At 38.2% G+C, this 21,817-nt stretch overlaps 1 protein-coding gene across 1 annotated transcript in view; it reads left to right on the top strand.

The window, feature by feature from the left end:
- The window catches only part of GADL1 (glutamate decarboxylase like 1), a 137,828-nt gene that overhangs the window by 57,618 nt on the left and 58,393 nt on the right, over window positions 1-21,817 (top strand). The window contains exons 12-13 of the mRNA XM_012805656.2: window positions 7,992-8,191; window positions 20,154-20,205. Of these exons, the coding sequence (XP_012661110.2) occupies window positions 7,992-8,191; window positions 20,154-20,205 (252 nt within the window). The remainder of the gene's footprint in view (window positions 1-7,991; window positions 8,192-20,153; window positions 20,206-21,817) is intronic.

The raw sequence follows: 21,817 nt of genomic DNA, 5'->3' as shown, positions 1-21,817 counted from the left end.
TGTGTTCCTGGGCCTCGCTAACTGGCCCTTGGAGCACTCAGTGTGGCCTCTCGTCCCCCTTTCATTTAGCGCTGAAGGCTGTTATTTCCTCTAGACACATTGCTGCGAAGCTGCTGTCGCTCAACAGGAAGAAAGCACAGCTAGTTTCATAAGTGGAGAGGGAGGTGAGCCAGAGATGTCTGTGGCTGAGAGTGGACTGGATGTTCCTCACCCAGGGACCTGGGAGTAGGGCCCGCAGCACATGCAGTGCCCCTTCCTGCCCCTTTTGCCTCAAGCTGGGCACAGAACTGTAGGATCTATTTGATAAATTAAAACAATACACATAGTGGGAAAGTAATGACTTTGAAAAATACCTCAAATGCATTAAGGTACAGAGACACTGGACTCAGCTATGCGAAGCAACTTAAGAGCTGTTAACAAATATTGACCTGAAGGCTGAAGACTGAAGACAAATACAAGGTTAGATCATGTCAGACCCTGCATTTGTAGCATCAGGAATGCAATGGCAACGTTCTTCTCAAAGACTATATCTTCATGGGCAGTTAAAAACATTATGTCAATTAACTGAAACAGGAGAGCAAATCACATTTTGATATAAACCTACTCAGAGTACCCCCAAACTTTCTAGAAACAGCTTGAATCAGGCAGACTGTTGAGCCAGTTTGGGGAGACAGTTGACAGCACATCAATTTTCGAGAAACTGAAGACTGACATAAACTAAGCTAAACCATTTCAAAATGGCAGGACATCAAGCTCAAATATGTCACTGGATGGCAGAAGAGAGCAGGGGGAATGGTTCACCAGTTCTTCAGAAGGTCAGTCACAAGCACCAGACCTTCTGTATCTAACACCTTCCCGAAAACACAAGCAATGAGGAGAAGGAGGACGACTTGGAGAACTAGTGAAAGATACCACAGAGGCTTCTCTGTAGGTGACACTGGTGATTGAGAAATGCTTGAACGGAATGGTAAAGAGAGTTGAGTCAATGGATAAAACCAAAAAAGATTTAGAGCTGATGCTAGAAGCAAGCCTCATGTGAGGATTTGAACCTCCTCCAGACATTGAAATATGCATTGGAGTACAAAGTGTCTGAAATTAGCTTTCGGATTACAGAGAAGGCAAATAAGAACTCAGATTTGGTGGCAAGCACGAAGAAATATTATGGCCATTTTCAAAACCAATAAGCCTTTTCTTCAGGCTAGATGTAACACCAGATGATTTCAAACAACTTTGTGCTCCGACAGAGAATGAAAAAGCTGCAACAGAAAGAAAACGAATGAAATAAATAAACCCAAAAAGAATGGCGTAAAGAAATGCCATAGGAAAAAGAAAAGATTTCTGTTTAAATAAACTGCAAGTCAAAGAATACCTGCTTTGGATGACAGGGGAACATAAATAAAGCAACATGCAGGAATACTGTGAGTAGAGGCTCAGGAACAGGAGATCTGGTTGCTTAAGTGTGAAGGCAGAAAGCCAATAATCAGTGAAGTGATCTCGTGGTAGAGTTGCATGTGTGAAACCCACACTTCACCCTCCGCTGATAGCTGCGTGTGAGTCTAGGAAGGCCCAGTAGAAGTTACCCCGAAGAATAGAGAGAGACGAGAGTAAGGTGAAGATAAACGCCAAGGTTGTGATGTTACGAACGATTCGATGACCAGCCCTCAGTCCTCCCTTAGAACTCATGAAGTGCTCTATACCTTTGACAGCCAGAAAGTGGGACTATTTGTGACACTAAGGGAAAAATAGAGAGAAAGACAAAGGTAGTGGGCATGCATTGAGATAATGAAGATGGAAGGTTATAGTCTCACTTTCCCACTTTCTCCTGTCTATTTAGATAAGAATGGCAAAATATGTCTAAGGATGATGTGCTAACGCCAGAAGCTCAGTGTGCTGGATGACAATCCAGTCTGTTCATTTCCACAAGCGTCAAACACCCCATTTAAACAGATACCTTGTCTGACCTGTGCTACAGCAGATGACACCTCACTGGGGAGTGATATTTCCACATTGTTCATTCTTTGTTTCTCCTCTCCTGCCTTCCCTTCCTTCCTTCTCACTTTCCATTCTTCCTTCATTCTCAGATTATTCACGGCTCCGCCTGATTCACTGACCTTTTCCCTGGTTCAGGCTGATTTGCTGCTTTGGGGGGACCATACGTGGTAGCATTGACGTTATTCTGCTCCCCTCACTCTCTTCCCTCTGCCCTGCGTCAGCTTCTCAGAGGTCAGTCAACATAGCCATGTTCCTTTTCTGACAAAGGCAGCTGAAAACAGCCGCACAAGTTACAACCATCCATTTTATGGCTCCTGGGCCCTCAGTTCACCCAGTGTCTATCCCAGCCCATTCTCGTTTCACATGATAGAGGCCGTTAGTGTCTCCATGTAAGCCCAGCTGAGACAAGGAAAGGCCACAGCATCTAAAAAAGGGAGCTTAATTAAGGTTGGGTCAGGTCTATTTGGAGGATGAAGACTGTAACTGACTCCCCCTACTGCTTTAAGATGGCTTGTACTGGCTGTGATGGGCTCTGTCAACTCGGTCTACCTCTATAAGTCTGTAACTGGCAAATACATCCCTTTAAAAAGGGAAGGGGGGTGTGGGTTGTAATTTGCTCATTTCATAAAGTGAGGGAGTCTAGAGCTGATATTCTGTTCTACATCTTGCCTATAGAAATAAGAAAACCAAAGGAAGAATGGGCAGTGCCCACAGGAAGGGGGTCGGGGTACAGCAGTGCGCAGGGGAAAGGAGCGGTAGGTAGGACTTTGACCAAAGACGATGAGTGCGCCTAATTAAGATTGGTCATTAAATTTTCTCAGTGTTCATGTACGGTGGGTAGAGTAACATCATTTCCATTGGTTGATGGGAAAGATAAGCCCAAGATGTTAAAGGACGTAATTTGAGCTTTGACAACAAGCGACTACATCAAAAGCAGAATCCATAGCTGCTGCTTCTCACTTTATTCTCATTATAGTGAGGTTTAAGCTGTAACATCTGTACAAGCCTTTGAAGATTCCAGGACTAATCATTCTTATCATAGCATTTAACATTGTTGGTGACTTGGCAACTTTTTACCTTTTCTGCTGGTACCGTCTAGCTGTGCCCCACTTTATTCACTGGCTCCACATGCACTGAATTAATTCTATCCTGGCACCTCCTAGCCAGCCGCTCCTCATGTTTTAGATCTCAGCTGATGTATTTCTTCTTCTGCTCAGCCCTATCTACTATCTCTAAGGAAGTGAAGGCTGACCCTCCTCTGTGCTCTGTTGCACCCGCTTTGTGCTAGTCCAGCCTTGGACAGTAACTGCTTGTTTAACGTCCCCAACCCCATGTGAAATGTCTTCAAGATAATGACTTTCAGAGTTACCATTACATCACCAGTGCATAACACAGCTTTTTGTATACTCAGTATGTTTGTTCAATAAGTAAATAAAATCAGTGTCAGATGGCATACTAACTTTTTAATTTTGTGTTAATATGAGAGTATATAAGAGTAGGTTACATTGTTTGCATGATAAGGTGCAGTCTGAGTTGTAGGCGGGTCCATCGCCCAGGAGGTGCGCCATATACCCCTACATTGTATCTGTTAGGTGGGAGCTTACTGAACTCTCTCCCTCTTTCCTCCTTCTCCCTTTCTTGAATTTAATTATGTTTTTCTCTTATGTGGGCCTGTAGTTGTTAATATGCTAGTTTCAAATTACTATTGAGTACATGTTTGTATTCTTGATTACAACTTAATCTTTCTTCTGTTCTCAGCCTAGATTTGGTTTTGCACATTTAGCCAACAAATATTGGCCTAGATAATCATGACCTCTATGCTGTTGTATGTTCAGGCCTTTGGCATCACAGTTCTTGTAATATAATGGGTTATCAATGCATAATTTTGAAATTATTTAATTAGTACAAAGATGATTGGTTAGTACAAAGATGATTATGTAAATAATGGTGACATTTTTGCATGTAAATGATGTGACATAGGACAGAATGTAGGAAGAGCCACAGGGAAAGAGTATTTGGTAGTTTTTGTTTGGTAAGCTGAAAAATACTACTGTAAAGAGTAGGAAAATACAAAGGTCCTCATAGAGTGTAGAATCCTGACTTCAAGTAGGCCCATGTGTTCATTGATTCCTGGAAAAGAGACTACAGAACTCGATTTGGCTAGTTGCACCCAAAGACAGCTTGGTTAACGTTAACAAGGAGAATGTGCCACCTACTGATTTATTATGTGTTTTTAATGGTATCCTTAAATATCACAAGATTTGTAAATATTTAGGAAAATCTCAAAATGCTTTATAAATAAGATATTACTTTATTATTTTTTTTTTGTTAAATGATAGCTGTATACATTAAATGCAAACATGGGGTACAGTGTAGTGTTTTCATATACAATTTGAAATACTTTCATCAAGCTGATTAACATAGATTTCATGTCATTTGCTTAGTCATTGTGTCAAAATATTTATATTCTAGTTCTAGAAAAGTTCACTTGTACCCTTGTTAGACAGATATATAGGTGATCTTTCCGGTCACCCTCCCACCACCCGGCTGCCCTTCTCTCCTCCCCTTCTCCACCCCCTCCCCATATTCTTGGGCTAGAATTAAGTTGTATCTTTCATTTGAGAGCTATAAATTAGTTTCATAAAAGGGCTGTGTACATTGGATACTTTTTCTTCCATTCCTGTGATACTTCGCTAAGAAGAACATTTTCCAGTTCCATCCATGTAAATATGAAGGAGGTAAAGTCTACGTTTTAATAAGATATTACTATTAATAAGACTAGAAGTCATATTTATAGAAGAAAGTAAGGATTTGAAACAGAATCTCAGTTGTGATGAACTGTGGTTCAATGTGCTCTGTCCTGCCATTTTCATTTTCCTCAACCTCCCAAGGACTCTTAAGGAGTATTTATGGGGCACATTCATTCACATGTATTTAACATTCACCAGATTAGAGTTCAAACTCTGAATCCATAATGCTTGGTCTGAAACCCAGCCGTACCACCTAGTAAGCTACACTACCTTAGGCATAATATTAACTCAGTGTTTATAAACACGTACAATGGAGTTGACAAAAATAATAGAATTTATCTCATTGGGTTGTTGTGAGATTCAAGTAAGTTTATATACAGAAACACATGCATGCACACACACACATGTATATGTGTATATGTATATGTATATGTATATACAGTGCTTGGGAAAAAAATAGTAAGAACTCAATAAATGTCAGCACTGCTCATTATGTGCAGTTGGGTGTTATGAATGCAAAGGCTGAAAATGAAAACTGTGGTTTTTCACTCATGTACAGTGTGCTCATTATTTGCCTGGCTTTCTTTACCACATCATCCCTTCTTTGACCTCCTATGCTTTGTTCGACAAAGGGGCCAGATTCCTAACAGCCATCTTTTCCAGGCTCCTTTGCCATTGGCTTCCTACTAGGATTGGTCAGCAGAGAGTTCAGATAAGAAACCGAGTTTGGGATGCAATGGGTCTTTCTCTGCTTGGGTGGTGTTAAAGAAAACCAGAAGCAGACAGAAGTTAAGGTGGTACTAGCTTAATTTATTCAGGAACCATTATAACACAGGGAAAAAAGAGACCTCAGTGTACCACTGGGCTCAAATCTAAATACAGCATGAATAAGTGGAGATTTATAGGCAAGGAGCAGGTTGGGGATTAGTGGGTGGGAAAAGACCCTGGATACAGGATCTTTTTATTAATTTTTTTTCAAATTTCAAATTAATATGAGGGCACAAATATTTAAGTTACATTGTTTCCATTTCTAAGTAGAGCTGGAGTTGTAGTTGAGCTCTTCACCTAGGGGTGTGGGGTGTGCTGTACACCACCCTTACCTTGTGCACATTAGGTGAGAACTTGTTAATCCTCCTCCCCCTTCTCCATTCTCTTTTCCCTCCTCCTCCATCTCCCTCGCTTGAATATACTTATGTTTTTCTTTTGGGTGGGCATGTAGTTGTTTATATATTGGTTTCATATTAGTCTGTAGATATAGATTAAACAGACCTTACAGATTCTTGCTGAAGGCAAGCCAGGATAATCAGATACCAAGGGTGAGGAATGAATAAATTTGGTGCGATATCAGAGTTGATCTGATATTGAGATGGAGGGAGGCACGTGCCTTTCTAAACTAATTCAGCAAGATTCTTACTACACTGGGGCAATACAACATCTTTAAAGATAGATCCAAGGTGAAGGCCTAAGGGGCTTAGAGTTACCTAGCTAAGGCTCAGTCAAGGAGGGAATGCTTGTCAGCAGCATCAGCAGCATCAGCAGCAGAAGCTAACTCTTCTTCACTTCCCAGGTCTCTCCAAACAGAACCTCTCTACATGCCCACAGCTTCCACTTAGAAGCCCCAGTTGCCAGAGATCCTACTGGCTTTCTGTTTAGGAGAGTAAGGCTAATACAGAATACAACAGAACAAGAAGAAAAGACAGATTCCTGATGATGGATATTATTTAATCCTTGATTTAACTGTGCCTGAAGATTATACATGGCTAGGTTTTTTAATATATGAGTGTGAAAATACCCCCTTTTGCTTAAGCTTCTTTCACTTGCTACTGTGTGAATGCTAATATCCTGTCTACTAATCCCTGAGAACACTTTGAGTTAATATTACAATATAAAGCAATTTGTATTCTCATTGAATATTTGTCTCTGGAATTCGTGTAGCTCGCATGTATTGTCCTGCCAAGATTATGAGTAGGAAGATGAGCAAGATAAATACGGCCCTTCTGTTTTGATAGCATAATAGTAACTACTTAAATTTTTTCAACAATGTTAACTTTTCCTATACTTATTCCAAAATGTGATTTTCCTTTGGAGATCTGAGTATCTTCTCCTAGTTGATGTAAATCTTAAAACTAAAGGACATCTTATCCATTTTAGCACAAGAATATAAACTAAAATGCAAAGCAGGAACTTTGGGAGAAAAGTTCATTTATTTTTGATAGAGTACATCCCAAGCCCCCAGTTGTTGTTTACAAAACCTTCCCAAGGCAGGAGGATTTTTCAGTGGAATGACATTAACTGTGTCACCTCTACAAGACAATTGCTGGCTCTGATACGTGCTCTCATGGCTCTCTTCTATTTGCTTATGATGATACAATTTATCTTCTGATAATGGATGGGCCTCCTCTCCTTTTTAATCACTACCATAAGCCTCTGAAACTTGCTCAAGATATGTTCAAAGTTCATTTGCTTTGGGGATCTTTTTAATCTTTCATGGTTGATGAAAGTAAATTTATAATCATCATACAAATGCATGTGTGTCTGCTTTGTCCTTAAGATATGCTGTGGCCTTTTAATGTTATGATATATGGTCAGGCTGTGGTTGCTATGGAAACCAATCACTGAATTTCCTGACCTTGGAGGGTAGGGAGATGCAGTGGTGGAAGCTGCCTTCAGAGTAGCAAGAGCTAAGATTTAAGAAAAAGAGGCCTTTTCTACTTCCATGTTCAGTTTGGAGCTATCTACTCTCCCTTTGCTTGTCTCTACCAAGACTATCTAGCTGAGGTTATACAAGTATTCTTTTGATTATATGTTAGAATCATGTTCTTGTTTAATCCTTCCAGAGCTCTTTCCTTCAGCTGTCCTCCCTGGGTCCCTAACATGTCTGGCCTTTTCAAATGGAAAATAGTTGAGAAACTGGTCCAGCTTGATGCAGAGATAATGGCATGGTCTTCTCAACTTCTCAATTCTCATCACTGAGATTGTGAAGATAGATTCTAGCATTGTCAGCTCTGGAAGTTTTTTTTTTATTAAGACACGAAAAAGGTCATCCATATCTCAAAGTGAATGTATACCAATTGTATCTCATGTGGGCCAGTCACAAAGTGAGATATACTCTTGGTACAAGCAGTAGAATATCACACTGTTTGTTTGTTTGTTGTTTTTTTTTTTTGTGCGTGTGTGTGTGTGTATGTGTTTTCAAAATCAAGTTCATTTTAAAAATATACAATAATCTTTCTGTTTACTCCCTTCAAGGGCCTTCTTAAGAAATGCTATTCTGCCAAGGCATCGTACCTCTTCCAGCAGGATAAATTCTATGATGTCAGCTATGATACAGGGGACAAGTCTATCCAGTGCAGCAGGAGGCCAGATGCATTCAAGTTCTGGATGACTTGGAAGGCCCTGGGTACTTTAGGCCTTGAAGAAAGAGTGAATCGTGCTCTCGCCTTGTCTAGGTACTTGCCTCTGTGTGTATGGGTTGTGTATGTCCATGTATGTCTGTGACAGAAAGACCCAATGAATATAACATTTGCAAGGTCTGTACCTGTTCTTTTCCTTGTGCATTCTTTTCCCAACCAATAAACATTTTTTCAGTACCTACTATGTGTTAGGAATTGTGAACAGAGTATCATATCACCCGTCCTCCAAGATACTCCTCTATTGAGAGAAATATTTAAGTGAGAAAGCAGATGAAACGAGTGACCCTCCTTTCTGGTAAGAGGAGATACGTGGTGCGCCATGCTACTCGGTTGGTTCCCCCGTGTGTTCTGGAGGGGGCACCGGCAGAGGCTTCCTGCAGGAAAAGACATTCAACTGAGATTTAATGAAGAAAAGGAGAAAATAATGATCTAAGAAGAGAGAGCCATGTGTCCAAATCTCAGTGAGTTTAAAGACTGAAAAGCAGCTCTGTGAGAAAGTGGGGACAGCAAAAAGTTTGAACAGGAATGTAATGTGGAAGCAGCCTTGTAGTAATATTAGAAGCAAAGCTGTCGTCACCACTTTCAAAGACATTAGAAAAGCTCTTGAAATACAGGTGCCAGACGTTCGCCACCTGAACGGAACTGAACTGCTAAACTTAGATCTGTGGGTGCAAATGGACAGGCCCCCACAGCCTGGTTGAGTTTTCAGTGGGTTTTGTTTGGCTTGTACTACACAGGTTTCACTTTCTTGGTTGTTAAATATTCAAACATTTGAATATTTAAAATATATTTTTTTTAAAAGGGAGATTTCTCCAAAACCAAGATTTTGGGCTTTTCTCAAAAGATTGAGAAAAGAAGGCGGCGGCTCACAGTCCCACATGGCACCGTCAGCTGCATGGGATGCTGCCTGCCTCTCTGGAGAACCACTGTCTTCATCACTGCGTGCTTTGAAAATCCTCTAGCCTATTTCATTATAGCACAGGAGTGCAGATAACCTGGCATCAAGACAGAGGGATTATGTTTACAAGCGATGTGACCTGAGCAAGTTTTTAAACCTCTCTGCACCTCATTTAAATCTCAGGACACTGGAGATGATAATGACATCTATGTCAAACCGTTACTGTGAAGATTAAGTAACTGACATATGCAGAACACTTGGAAGAGTGGCCGGCAGATGCTACATGCTGTAGGAGTCGTAGTTATTATCTCTTACTGCTTCAACCACTGTAGGCCTATCAGAGTTGGTGATTTGTGGTTCAGACAGTATTTATCTCTTTACTTCCTACTCACATTTTATTTGCAAACACCTAAAGGATCTCCTTAAAGATGCATAACAATTCCCTCTTTTTGTACTGGGAGGGGTATGGGTGCTTTAAGCAAAAAATTATCTGAAAACTAGGGTTTCAAGATAATGGTTATTTATTCCAAGAGGTCTACAGGTTGGCTCGCATGGTTTTACCTCACATTATAGTGGTTGGAGGGTTTGGGTCTACTTTCCATTTCTTTAATCTTCCTTGGACCAGAAGGCTAGCCAGTTCTGTGATAGCCATGGCAGAAGCCTAAGAAAGCAAGCCCAGTCATTCAAGCCTACTTTAAACTCCTGATTGCATTATGCCTATACCTGATTGCATTAGATTCCAATGGTCAAGGCAGATCACATGGCCAAACATAATGTCTAGAGGCAGGAAGTACATACCCTCTTCCTTTTTGCAGGGAGAACTACAGAGTTACATGGTAAAGGCCTTGAATGTACAGACAGGTAAAGTTATGGCTTTGATACTTTCAGAAGACTTAAGAAGTTAGCAATTATGGTTATTATAGTTTAAGAAGTAGTTTAAAAATATAGGACTATTTTATCAGGACTCTTGATAATAAGTGATAGAAATCTTAATTCAAGGTATTTGAAACAAAGGTAATATATTATCTCATGGCATTATATAATAAGGAAGGCATAGTGATGACTCTGGAAATGGCTTGGTCTAGACCCGTAAATAATACCATCAGTCCTCAGCTTTGGTTTCCTTCATGTTGGGTCTATTCCTGTGTAGGACAGTGGCTGCCAGGAGTGTCAGATTTATATTCTCCCAGGTTTAAGTGCAAGGTCAAAAGGAGAGGGTGAGTACTTCTTTCTCAACAATCCCAAGGAAAGTTTAATCATCTGCAAGTGAGGCAAATGTCCATCTCTGGATCAGTTACTGTTGCCAAGGCAATATGATGCTCTGATTGGTCATGCTGAGTTACACGCTCTCTTGGCACTGGGGAGAGCTTCGAGTCCTCTTGTAGAATATGTGCTGAAACTGGATGAGGAACTTGCCTTTATTAGAAGTTGGGTTAAAGTGCCTCTACTGGAAGTGGGAAAACAAAAGCCCAGTGGTGAAAAACTGAAACTATTTACCATAAATGTTCATAGTTTACACTAAAATAAAAGTCCGGGAAGCTGTTTCCTTAATTTGGATTTTCTTGTGCTATGGTATGAATAGTATGGTAGAATTTCTGTATTATTTTGTCTGAGCTTCGAAGTAATTCAGTGACAGGTGTCTTGAAATAAGGCTACTTATAAATATTTTATGATGGTATTTATTATGAAGTTAACATTCATCTCAGGGTGGAATTTATTTTATAGTCTCAGAATACCTTCTAATTTTTACAAAGAAATATCACAGGAGGATAAATGTTAGCATTTCAATTCCATTCAACAAACACTTATTGTTTGTAAATGTTTGTCAAGTTGAATTGAATTAACATTTCAGTAAGCATCACTGAAGACTCTGTGACCTATATTTAAATATTTGAAAAATAATCCCTCCTCTCTCCTGCTGTTACTCATAATAGTATTCTTGCCATAACTTTCCAGACTCTTGATATACAGCAGTCTATTTCTGAGTGGGCAAAAGCCATCCTGTTCTTTTACCCCCAAATCCAAGAACAGAGAAGAATCCTTTTCTGCATGTCACTTGGTTTGAATATGAAATTAAAGATTGGGAGAGAGTTTCTCTAGAATTAAAAAGTGTAATAAATTCACCAATAGAAGGGCTTTATTTTTGTGATTTATTTCTTTTCAAATTCGCTGATTGGTTTGTGGTTTTGCTCTTTAGGAAAGACAGGCTATTTCCTCAATTCTGTAGTCTATTCTGTTTGTTTGAGCCTACATGCACTGGTGTGCTGGTAAATTGGCTCTGAGGAGGAAAAACAAGGCTCCAGTTTATAGTGTCCCCAATATCCATGATGTTAAGTATTCCTGTTATGGAAATCATAAGCTACCAACAGTCACAGTCTGCAGAATTCCTGAATATTTAACAATTACCCACTAGAAACTAGTTCTAGAACACCACCAATTATGTGAGCCAACATGTTCAATTCAAACCACTAACTGCAATAGTTGATATACTATTTCTCATTCAACCCACCGACCCATGGTAACATGTTTTGGAGTTTACCAAATAAAAAATACCCATCCATGATCAGAAAGCTCTACCTGGAATAATTTATAATTCAGAGTAATATTGTTTTCTTTCCAAGAGGTATTGCACATGTGACAATTGTGTTACTATTTGGGGAGCACATGTATTATTGGCAGGCTATTAAAAATATCCATTTCCCTAGGCCGTAGGCCAGGTCTTAAAAATACTAGAAAAGCTGTGCAACTCTTTGCCCTGACTTATTACAGTAGAAACTGTAATATGCACTGATACCGCTAATTCCATAGAAACTATATGTCCATGTTCCTGAATGTAAATGGAACTTGATTTTGAAATTTGCATGTTGACCATCAGATTTAAGGACCACATATCAGTAGACCTGTGGTCACTACCTTGAACAGATAGCTCTCTCCCTTTTCCCCTGGGAAGGTAAGAGTAGATAATTTTAAGAGGACAATGGTTCTGATTTTATGGGTTGTCAGGAATCTATCAAGAAGAAAAAAAAACAGTGTGTAAAGACTCTAAAGCTTTTCCTAATTTCCACTTGACCATGTCATTTCAATTGGAAAGAGAAAATTTCTCTCAGGAAATATTAATGACTGAAATGCTTTCTTTTCTTTTTTTTTTTTTTTTAATTAGTGACATCGAGATCCCAAAGTTACATGTGATTATTAAGCATGATTGAAACCCAGAGGGTTGCACTTTAAAACCAGCACTTCTGGTACAAAGCTGGTGACTGTGCATTTCTGATATCTGCTTAGGGAAGTTGAAAATGTTTTAGTAGACTCAGGGTTACCTGCTACTGGGAGCACCTTCTAGGCCTTTGTTACAGCATCTAGGTTAAATGAATATCCTCTAAGGGATAAAAATTTGAAAGCAGGCCTGGAAGAGTCCTGTGTATAAGTCTTTTCAACAACAACAAACAGCTCAGGAACTCCCATTCTGCTACTACGGTTGGTCTCCAGTGTACCATTTTTCTATTCCCTTGACACACAATCTCTGAAATCTCTTAGATGGAGTTCATTTCACAGACTTGTATGAATACTGAGGGATTTATTGTTATCAGTCTGGAGAAGGTGAGCAGTTACTCAGTGGTGCTTTTGTGCTCATGTATTTCTCTAGATGACAGAAGGAACAGAGTCCAGAAGACTATGAAACAGTTAACATTTTTATTTTCTTCTTTAGATCAGTAATTTAAAAAAATTACCATTGCAGTCCATGGATGTCTGTGATAAATTACACAAGCAATGTGATATATGCACAGCATACAGAAAGCGGGTGGGAAAATCTCAGGTATTCTGGGAGGCTCAGTGCATCTGAAGAAATTTCAAATGAGAACATGAAACCAGGAGAAAAACTTGGTTCCGAGTGGTCCAAGGAGACTTTAAGTCACTAGTGAAGTAAGAAAGGCACTGGAAAGGCTATTTTCGGAAAGGAAAGAATGTCTTGCAAAAAGATAAGTGAATTCCAGGTAAATTAAATGGACTTATATGACAAATCTGAGATCTCTAAGGTTGGAAGCATATGTGTAAGTAAAGGAAGAAAAACTGCTTCAGAACAAGTTTATCATTGATGTATACTTCATGATCAAGCCAGAATATTACTGTTTCTACCCCAGTAGAATTAGTGAAAACTCTTGCTGGTACATATTTTTTCTCTCCTTCCTTTTATGCCAAGCTTAGTAGAAAGGACAAGGATGGGGTTTCCGAAGTTATTATTGTTTTTTGAGTCCACTTACCTGGATGTCTTTTGATAGATGTAGTCTGGGGTTTATGCATTATGTTCTGAAGTTGAATGTATGTCTTTTTTTTCTGGCTTCCATCATATGTGAACACTTTTTAAAATGTATTTTGTCTTTAAGCTATGTATTGAAAAAAAGAGTTGTGAAGAATAAATTGTCCCCAGGCAGAGGTAGGTGATCCAAAATTACTTGGATTTCCTCTTAACAATTCGTTTCACTTAAGCATTTATTTAGGAAGAGGGTAAGGTGCTCTATGGCAGAAGCACTTCTAAACTAGCATTTATGAAAGTTTATCTGTTATCTGTGGGATAATAGATTTTCAGAAGATCTTAATAGATGATCTTTTGAAAAATGGGTCCATGGCCAAATATGTCTAGGAAATGCTAACTACTATATTCTTCCTCACTTGGAAATTCGAAGTGCACATTGGGACATTAAAGGCTTTGAGAAGGCCTGTAACATAGAAACATTTTTAAATTTACTTTAACTAGTAGGCAGACAACATCAATTTCTCACCCAGGAACCATTCTTTCTTCTTCGTTGCCCACCAAAACTTGGTTTTATTTAGGTAGTAATGTTCCAGTTGGGAACATTGGTTCAGCCAATTTCCTTCCTCAGCAATTAGTTTAGGGGAGGGTATATGACTCAGTCAATAGGGTATAAGAAGGATTTTATGAAGGTGTCTAGAATGAATAGTCTTAACTAGAGAGGGGTGTATATTTCTCTCTATTTAGAAAGAAAAAGATGCTTTTGCTCTGTCCCCCTCTGATTCTTCTTGGACCCTGTTGTGTAAGGATGTGATATATGGAGCTGTGATAGGCGTCTTGTGAGCATGAGCAGAGAGGTCAGTAACCCTCTGAACATGACTAGATGAAATGATAGTAAATACCCAGTTCTTGGTGACATTCTTGAACAAGCTAATCAGTTTAATAAATGGCCTGATGGATTAAGCCAAGTGTACTTCTAAGTATCAACAAAATCAATCCAACTGGCATGTCTAGTAGTGCTAATGCTTTTATATGGAAATCCTGTTAACAGGGTGTACCATGCAGCATGGTTTGAAAACTCTGGTGTTAGACATTTGTTATCATAGTCATAGAAGCTTCCTCTCTTCTTTTAAATCACCTCTACCCTCAACTCAGTTGGAGTGATGCCTGGGGTTTGACAGGATCTGAGAGTGAATATGGTAGAGATGTTGGCCCCAACACAAAGCTTAGGTCTACAGGTTAGAACAAAGCAAAATTTTAATTGTTATAATTCAGCTCTGTTTTCCTTTTGCCCAAGATCAGCTTTAGTCAATTTGACAGTGATATTTTAAATTGAAACTATGGGTAGTATATGTAAGTTTTGTACAGTTGTAATCTGATAGGGAAGGACTTCTGCCAGCTTTGTTCCACATCTCCATTACATGCGTGAGGAAACTAAGGTAGACTAAGGTGGCTGAGTAATTTGCCTAGAGTCACATAGTTATTTAGCTGCACAATTAGAACCTGCTGACCTAGAGTCAACCCCAAGATTTCTGGGGATGCAAAGCCTTCTATATCCTCAGGTGCTCAGAATGAGCTTTCGCATTAGTAGATTGCCAATACATTTGTGCCTGAGAAGGTAAGGAGAGGGGTATTCAGAAAACTTTCCTCACAATTATATATGTCTATTTGTCTTCTATGCATTATGCTTTTTCTTTCATTAGGTTCCTTTTCAAAAAATATACAAGCAACCACACCTGTGAAACTTTGAAAACAGATGTAAAAAGAGAGTTAATATCCCCTAATCCCACTGCATTCTATTTCCCCCTCCCTCAGGGGTAAACATTGACAATTTATGATGTGTCCTTTCATGCTTTACTCTGATCTCATGTACACATGTGGCCAGAGATTACTTTTGCTTTCCTTTTTAAAATTTCTTTACAAAATGGAATCATACTACCCACCTTTCTCAATATTTCACTTTTATCTCTTACTAATACAGTCTGAGCATCCCTGTACATTAATTGCAGTAGATATAACCCATTCATTTTAACAGCTGCATCATATTACATTGTGTTGCTATATTATATTTTAATTTACCATTCACTAACTTCTGGATATTAACTTTGGTTCTGGTTATTTTGTATGAAATCATTGTACACACACACACACTCATGCCACAGAGCTTTAGCTATAACAGCACATATGTGTAGGCATACTTATATATTCACATATATTATATATCTATCTTTCCTTAGTATTGAAGTTTTTTCTGGTATACCAGCATTTCAAAAGTGGCTTGCTTGACCAGAAAATATGGGTATTATTAATTTTGAAAGGTTCATAGCAGTTTCTTACCACATTTTCAGTAGCACTGGGTATTGTCACTCTTCAAAATTTGTTTCCAGTATCATTCAGGGAACACAGTTTAATACCAGCATACCTGGGTTTACTGTGCTTCTGTTTATTGCACTTCAGAGATACTGTGTTTTTTAAAAATGATAGGTTTGTGCAACCCTGCACCAAAAGGTAAGCAGGCCTATCAGTGCATTTATTCGCTTCATGTCTCTGTGTCACATTTCAGTAATTCTCACAATATTTCAAAATTTTAAAATTATTATTATATCTTATCTGTGATCAGTGGTCTTTGATGTTACCATTGTAATCATTTGGGGGCTCAGCAAACCATACCCACAGAAGATGACAATCAAATGTTGAATGGGTTCTGGCTGCTCCATCAGCCATTCCCGTATCTCTCTCCTTCTCTTCAGATAGCCCTACATTCTGAGAAAGATCAATATCAAAATTAGGCCAGTTAATAGCCTCTAAGCATTCAAGTGAGGAGGAGTAGCACGTCTCTTACTTTAAATCAAAAGCTAGAAGTGACTGTGCTTAGTGAGGATGGTATGTCGAAAGCTAAGACAGGCCGAAAACTAGGCCTCTTGGGTCAGTTAATAGGGGCTTGCAAAGCAAACGTTATTGAAAGAAATTAAAATTTCTACTCTGGGGAACAAAATAAATGATAAGAAAGCCTTATTGCTGACACGGAGAAAGTTTTACAGATCTAGATAGTGGATCAAAACAGCCACAACATTCCCTAAAGCCAAAGCTTCCTAACATAACATGACATAACATACCATAATAATGTAACATAACATAAAATAACATAGCATCATAACATGGCAAGACAGTTCAAGGTGAAGCAGCATGTGCTGATGTAGAAACTACAGCAAGTCATTTAGAAGATCTAGCTAAGTCAATCGATGGAGGTGTCTACAGATTTTTCAATGTAGACAAAACTGCCTTCTATGGGAAGAAGATGTCATCTAGGACTTTCACAGCTAGGGAAGAGAAGTTAATTGCTGGCTTCAAAGAATCAAAGAACAGGCTGATCTTCTGTTAGGGGCTAAGGCAGCTGGTAACTTTAAGTTGAAGCCAGTGCTCATTTACCATTCTGAGAATTCTAAGACCCTTAAGATAATATGCTAACCTTACTCTGCCTGTGCTCTGTGCGTGAAACAACAAAGACTAGATGACAGCACATCTGTTTATAGCATGGTTTATTGGATGTTTGAAAGCTACTGTTGAGACCTACTGCTCAGAAATAAAGATTCCTTTCATAATATTACTGCCTAGTGATAATGCACCTGTTCACCAAAGAGTTCTGATGATGAGGTACAAAAGAAAATTAATCTTGATTTTACCCCTGCTAATACAACCTTTGTTCTGCAGCACATGAATCAAGAGGTCATTTTGACTTTCAGTTCTTAGGATTTAAGAAATGCATTTTGTAAAACAATGGCTGTCTTGGCTAGTGATTCCCCTGGTAGATCTGGTCAATGTAAATTAAAATCCTTTTGGAAAGGAGTCACTATTCTAGATACCATTAAGAACATTTGTGATTCATGGGAGGAGGTCAACATGTCATCATTAACAAGATTTGGAAGAAGTTGATTCCAACCCCCTTGGATGACTTTGAGAGGTCAAGACTTCAGTGGAGGAAGTCACTGGAGATGTGGTGCAGATCAAGAAAATTAGAATTAGAAGTGGAGCCTAAAGACTTGACTGAATTGCTGCTGTCATGTTATAACATAATGTACCGTAATGTAACATAAAACATAACAGTGCAAGTCAGGGCAGCAAGTAGAAACCTCAACAAGTCATCCAGAAGATCTACCTATGACAACTGATTAAGGAACCTGCAGAAAACAGGTTTTCAATGTGGACAAAACAGCCTTTTATGGGAAGAATATGACATTTAGAGCTTTCATAGCTAGGGAGGAGAAGTTAACTTCTGACTTCAAAGAATCAAAGGAAAGGTGGACGATGTTTTATAAATGGAACAACAAAATAACATGGATACTTTGTGATAAAACTTTAACTGATGAGGAGTTGCTTATTATAAATGAATGAAGAAAATGATTTCTTAAGATGGATTCTATTCCTGGTGAAGATGCTCTGAACATTGTTGAAATGACAAAAGATTTAGATTATTACACAGGCTAGCAAGGTTAGAAGACTGACTCCAGTTTTGAAAGAAGTTCTGCTATAGTCAAAGCTATAAAGCAGGGTCTTATACTAGTGAGAAATCTTTGATGAAAGGAAGAGTCAGTTGATGGGGGCAAACTTCACTGCTGTCTTATTTTAAGAAATTGCCACAGGCCCACCACCTTCATCAACCACCAATATTGAGGCAAGACCTTCCAACAGCAAAAAGATTAACAACTCACTGAAGGCTAAGTCGATTGTTAGCATTTTTTAGCAATAAAGCATTTTTTATTGATATGTACATTATTTTGTTTTTCAGACTTAATACTGTTGCACATGTAATAGAACACGGTATTGTGTAACCTTTATATGCACTGGGAAACCAAGAAATTTGTATGATTTGCTTAATTGCTATATTTACTTTATTGTGATTGTCTGGGACTGGACCTGCAATAACTCTGAGGTCTGCCTGAATTATTGTTTTAATTTGCACTTCTTTGATTACCAGTGATTTTGAGCACCTTTCCCCATGCTTATTGAGCAATGGAATTGCTTTTTGGAAAATTAGGCAGTGGGTTAAAGGTTTGAAAACTTTATAGCTGTATATATAGCATCTCCTGAAAAAATATTCAGAGAGAGGAGTATGTAGAGCAACAAATACTTAGAGAAAGAGAGAGTATGGTCACAACATTCTGGTTCAAAATAAAGAACCCATATTGCTAATTAATATTGATAGAATTTTTTTTGAGACAGAATCTCACTCTGTCACCCTGGGTAAAGTGCCATGGCATCATTGTAGCTCACAGCAACCTCAAACTTTTCAACTTGAGTAATCCTCTTGCCTCAGCCTCCCAAGTAGCTAGGACTACAGGAATGCACCACTATGCCCAGCTAGTTTTTCTATTTTTAGTAGAGTCAAAGGTGTCACACTTGCTCAGGTCGGTCTCAAACTCCTGAGTTCAAACAACCCACCTGCCGTGGCCTCTCAGAATGCCATGCTTATAGTTGTGAGCCACCGTGCCTGGCCTTGATAGAGTTTTTATAAGATTTTGTCTGTTTCAAAGATGATATAACATATATGCAAACACCAATATCTAAACTTATGTGAAAAGCTGTATAAATAAATTTAGAAAAAAGAACTACATCTTGCAAAGTAGTGTATTCCAAAGTAGGGCATTATAGAATGCCCTTTAGCAAATGATGTAATGATACTAACCTCTTCTTTCCAGTTTATAGTCTATAATTTTTCCACATTTGTGATTTTGTTTAATATTTTGTACAAGAACTTTTTTAGGCTGGAAAAGCAAATCATGGTAAAACAGTTTTATGGGTGAGGGACTTGAGGCCTGAGAGGAATCTTTTTTGTGTCCTTACATATTAATTGAATATATGTGATTTAGTGATATGATTATGGTACTTTAACTCTATGACTAGAATGTAATTTTTAAATGCAGTTCTTATGTTGGATGTGATTTTTCTTTTTCCTTTTGTTTCTATTTTTTTCATATTACATATAACATCATAATTATTGCTCTGGCAAACACATTTCTGTCAGCCCCTCGTATCATTTCCTTACAATTGATACCCAACTATGAAATACTCAGTCAAGTATTGTAAACTTTTTGAGAGTAATAGTCAAATCACTAGTTTTCAAGGCCAGTTGTTTCTGTTTATATAGACCAAAACCAAGCTGAGGGGAACAGGAGTCAATGTTATCATTCCATAGAGTACTATAGAGTCAATGTTATTTTAGCCTTTTCTAAATTATATTCCATATCTTATATATCTAAGCACTTTGCTTATCATGTAATAATTCCCTTTCCCCCGACATTCTAGATGACTTCATGGGGACTTTATCCTATCAATGGCTACAGCCAACTTTGAGCATGATACTGATGATCCATCCTCCTTCCTCTGTACCAGCCAGAGAAAAGATATTGTTGATCTTTGATCTTAAATGAATTTACAAGCTGGATGACACACCAAAAACTCTTTCCTCCAAGCCAGCTAGGGAATTTAAGTGTCTATGCTAAATTCTCATTCATGAATATGGATGTGAAGCCCACATGTTCAGAGTTGTACATGTCCAATTATACTAAACCCAATCTACTTTATTTGGCTTTTCACACTGAGGTTAAAGTTTGATGCTAACATGTGAGATAGACGCAATCTCATAAAAAAGATGCATCTTTTTGCTCAGGCTCAAGGGATTGCAGTAAATCAGGAGGATCTATCTGAATCTCCCTTCCTTGTACCCTGATTTCTATCTTTCTTACTTCTAAGTCCTGTCTCTGTGTCAGAAATAACAGCTTTGTCATACATTAGTCATGTTCCTGGCACTTCAGATTGCAGATTATAAATATTATTGTGACTTTTAATTTTAGGTACCTAGTAGACGAAATCAAGAAAAGAGAAGGATTCAAGTTACTAATGGAAGTAAGTGATTACAGAATTGTGCTTGTGATTTTGTCAGTCAACAGTGATGAAAGTGGTAATTTTCTAATCTGTTATATTTCATTGGGTTTTTTTTTGCTGCAGACTTAGAAACAAGTGATTAGCTTAATTCATGGAGTCCATTATGGTAATTTACTCTATTAGTGAGCATTTTTCCTTTGTTCGATTCACAGAGAATACACTTGCCTTTAAGTATTGAAAATTAAAATGCTCAATAATAATTACTGGAGATAATACTGAATAAATTATGACCTCTCTCTTGATATATAAATTTCATAATGATTGTACTGCAAATATTCAACTGTACTGTAGTGGTGCCTGCATGCGAAAAATCAATTAAGTGAATATATAATAATGCGTGCAGTTTTCTCTTTTTATAAAATAATGAGAGCATATTAGCTTTGGGACAATGGGAAAATAAGTCATTTTGTTGATGTTGTGGGATTGTTTGCTATATGTAAGAAATAAGGCAGTTACAAAAGAAAGGCTATTGTTTTCCTAAAATATATGAGTGGAAAATATTATATAAAAATATTGTTTAATTCTGATTTTTAAGAAATATGAAATGTGAAGTTACCCTAGATCTTATTATAATATATATGTTATGGTGGTTTTTAACCTAATATAAAAGTCACCTAGAGATGATAGTGTAGGAATGTGTACTATGTATAATGTAAGCAGTCTAGCTAATTTTGCTATTGATTTATTCAGTAAGATGTATTGAACAATCGCAATGTATTAGGCACAGTTCTAAGCATTGGAGATACAAAATTGGAAAGGTCACTCCCAGTGCTTATGCTCAAATGGAAAGTGAAAGGTAATTAACAAGCAAATAAATACACAGGAAACATCAGGTAGTGAGAATTTTTAAGAAAACAATAAAACTAATTCAATACATAACCGAGTATACAAATAAACAAGACAATTATAAATACTGAGATATGAAAAAATGGTAAAATGCTGAAAAGGGTGTAAGATAGGTTGTTTGGTGTCGGGGGTCTGGGTAGGGGATTTTAAGGTACCGTTGAGCTGAGACTGTGAGGGAAGGGTGTTCTAGGCAGAATTATTAAAAAACTACAAAAGCTTATAGGTAAAAAGAGTTCTAGGTGTTTGAGCAACCAAAAGAAGATATGTTAAACTAGGGGAGAGGAGCAGCAGGTGATAGGATGGAGAGGTGGAGGCAGAGAATAGAACAGGTGGGGTTCAGGTTGATCAGGGTAAGACATTTATTCCAGGTGTACTTATTAGAGCTGTTTTAATACAGCAGCAGTCTGACTTCTGCTTTTTAAAGATCATTTCACTATCATGATAAAAGATGACTAGGGCAGGGCTGGTGGTGAGGAGCAGATAGAAAAGAATAAATGAAACAGATTTGGAGACTGTTGCAGTAGCCCAGGTGACATATGACGAAGATCCTTGGGCCAGCCTGGGAAATACCGCTCCAGGCCGTCCAGACCATGGCTTCCGCTGCTGTTCATGAAAGAAGCATCAGATTAGAAAGTTCTGAAATTCAAAAGTTCCTGAAAAACAGAGATGTAAAGGAGCTTGCACACATACCAAAATAATCCACATTTAAATTACTTTTTCGTAACAC

Source organism: Otolemur garnettii, unplaced genomic scaffold, assembly GCF_000181295.1.
Source record: "Otolemur garnettii isolate 467f Iridium unplaced genomic scaffold, OtoGar3 scaffold00002, whole genome shotgun sequence".
NCBI classification, from domain to species: domain Eukaryota; kingdom Metazoa; phylum Chordata; class Mammalia; order Primates; family Galagidae; genus Otolemur; species Otolemur garnettii.
This window is presented reverse-complemented; position numbering and strand designations above follow the sequence as displayed.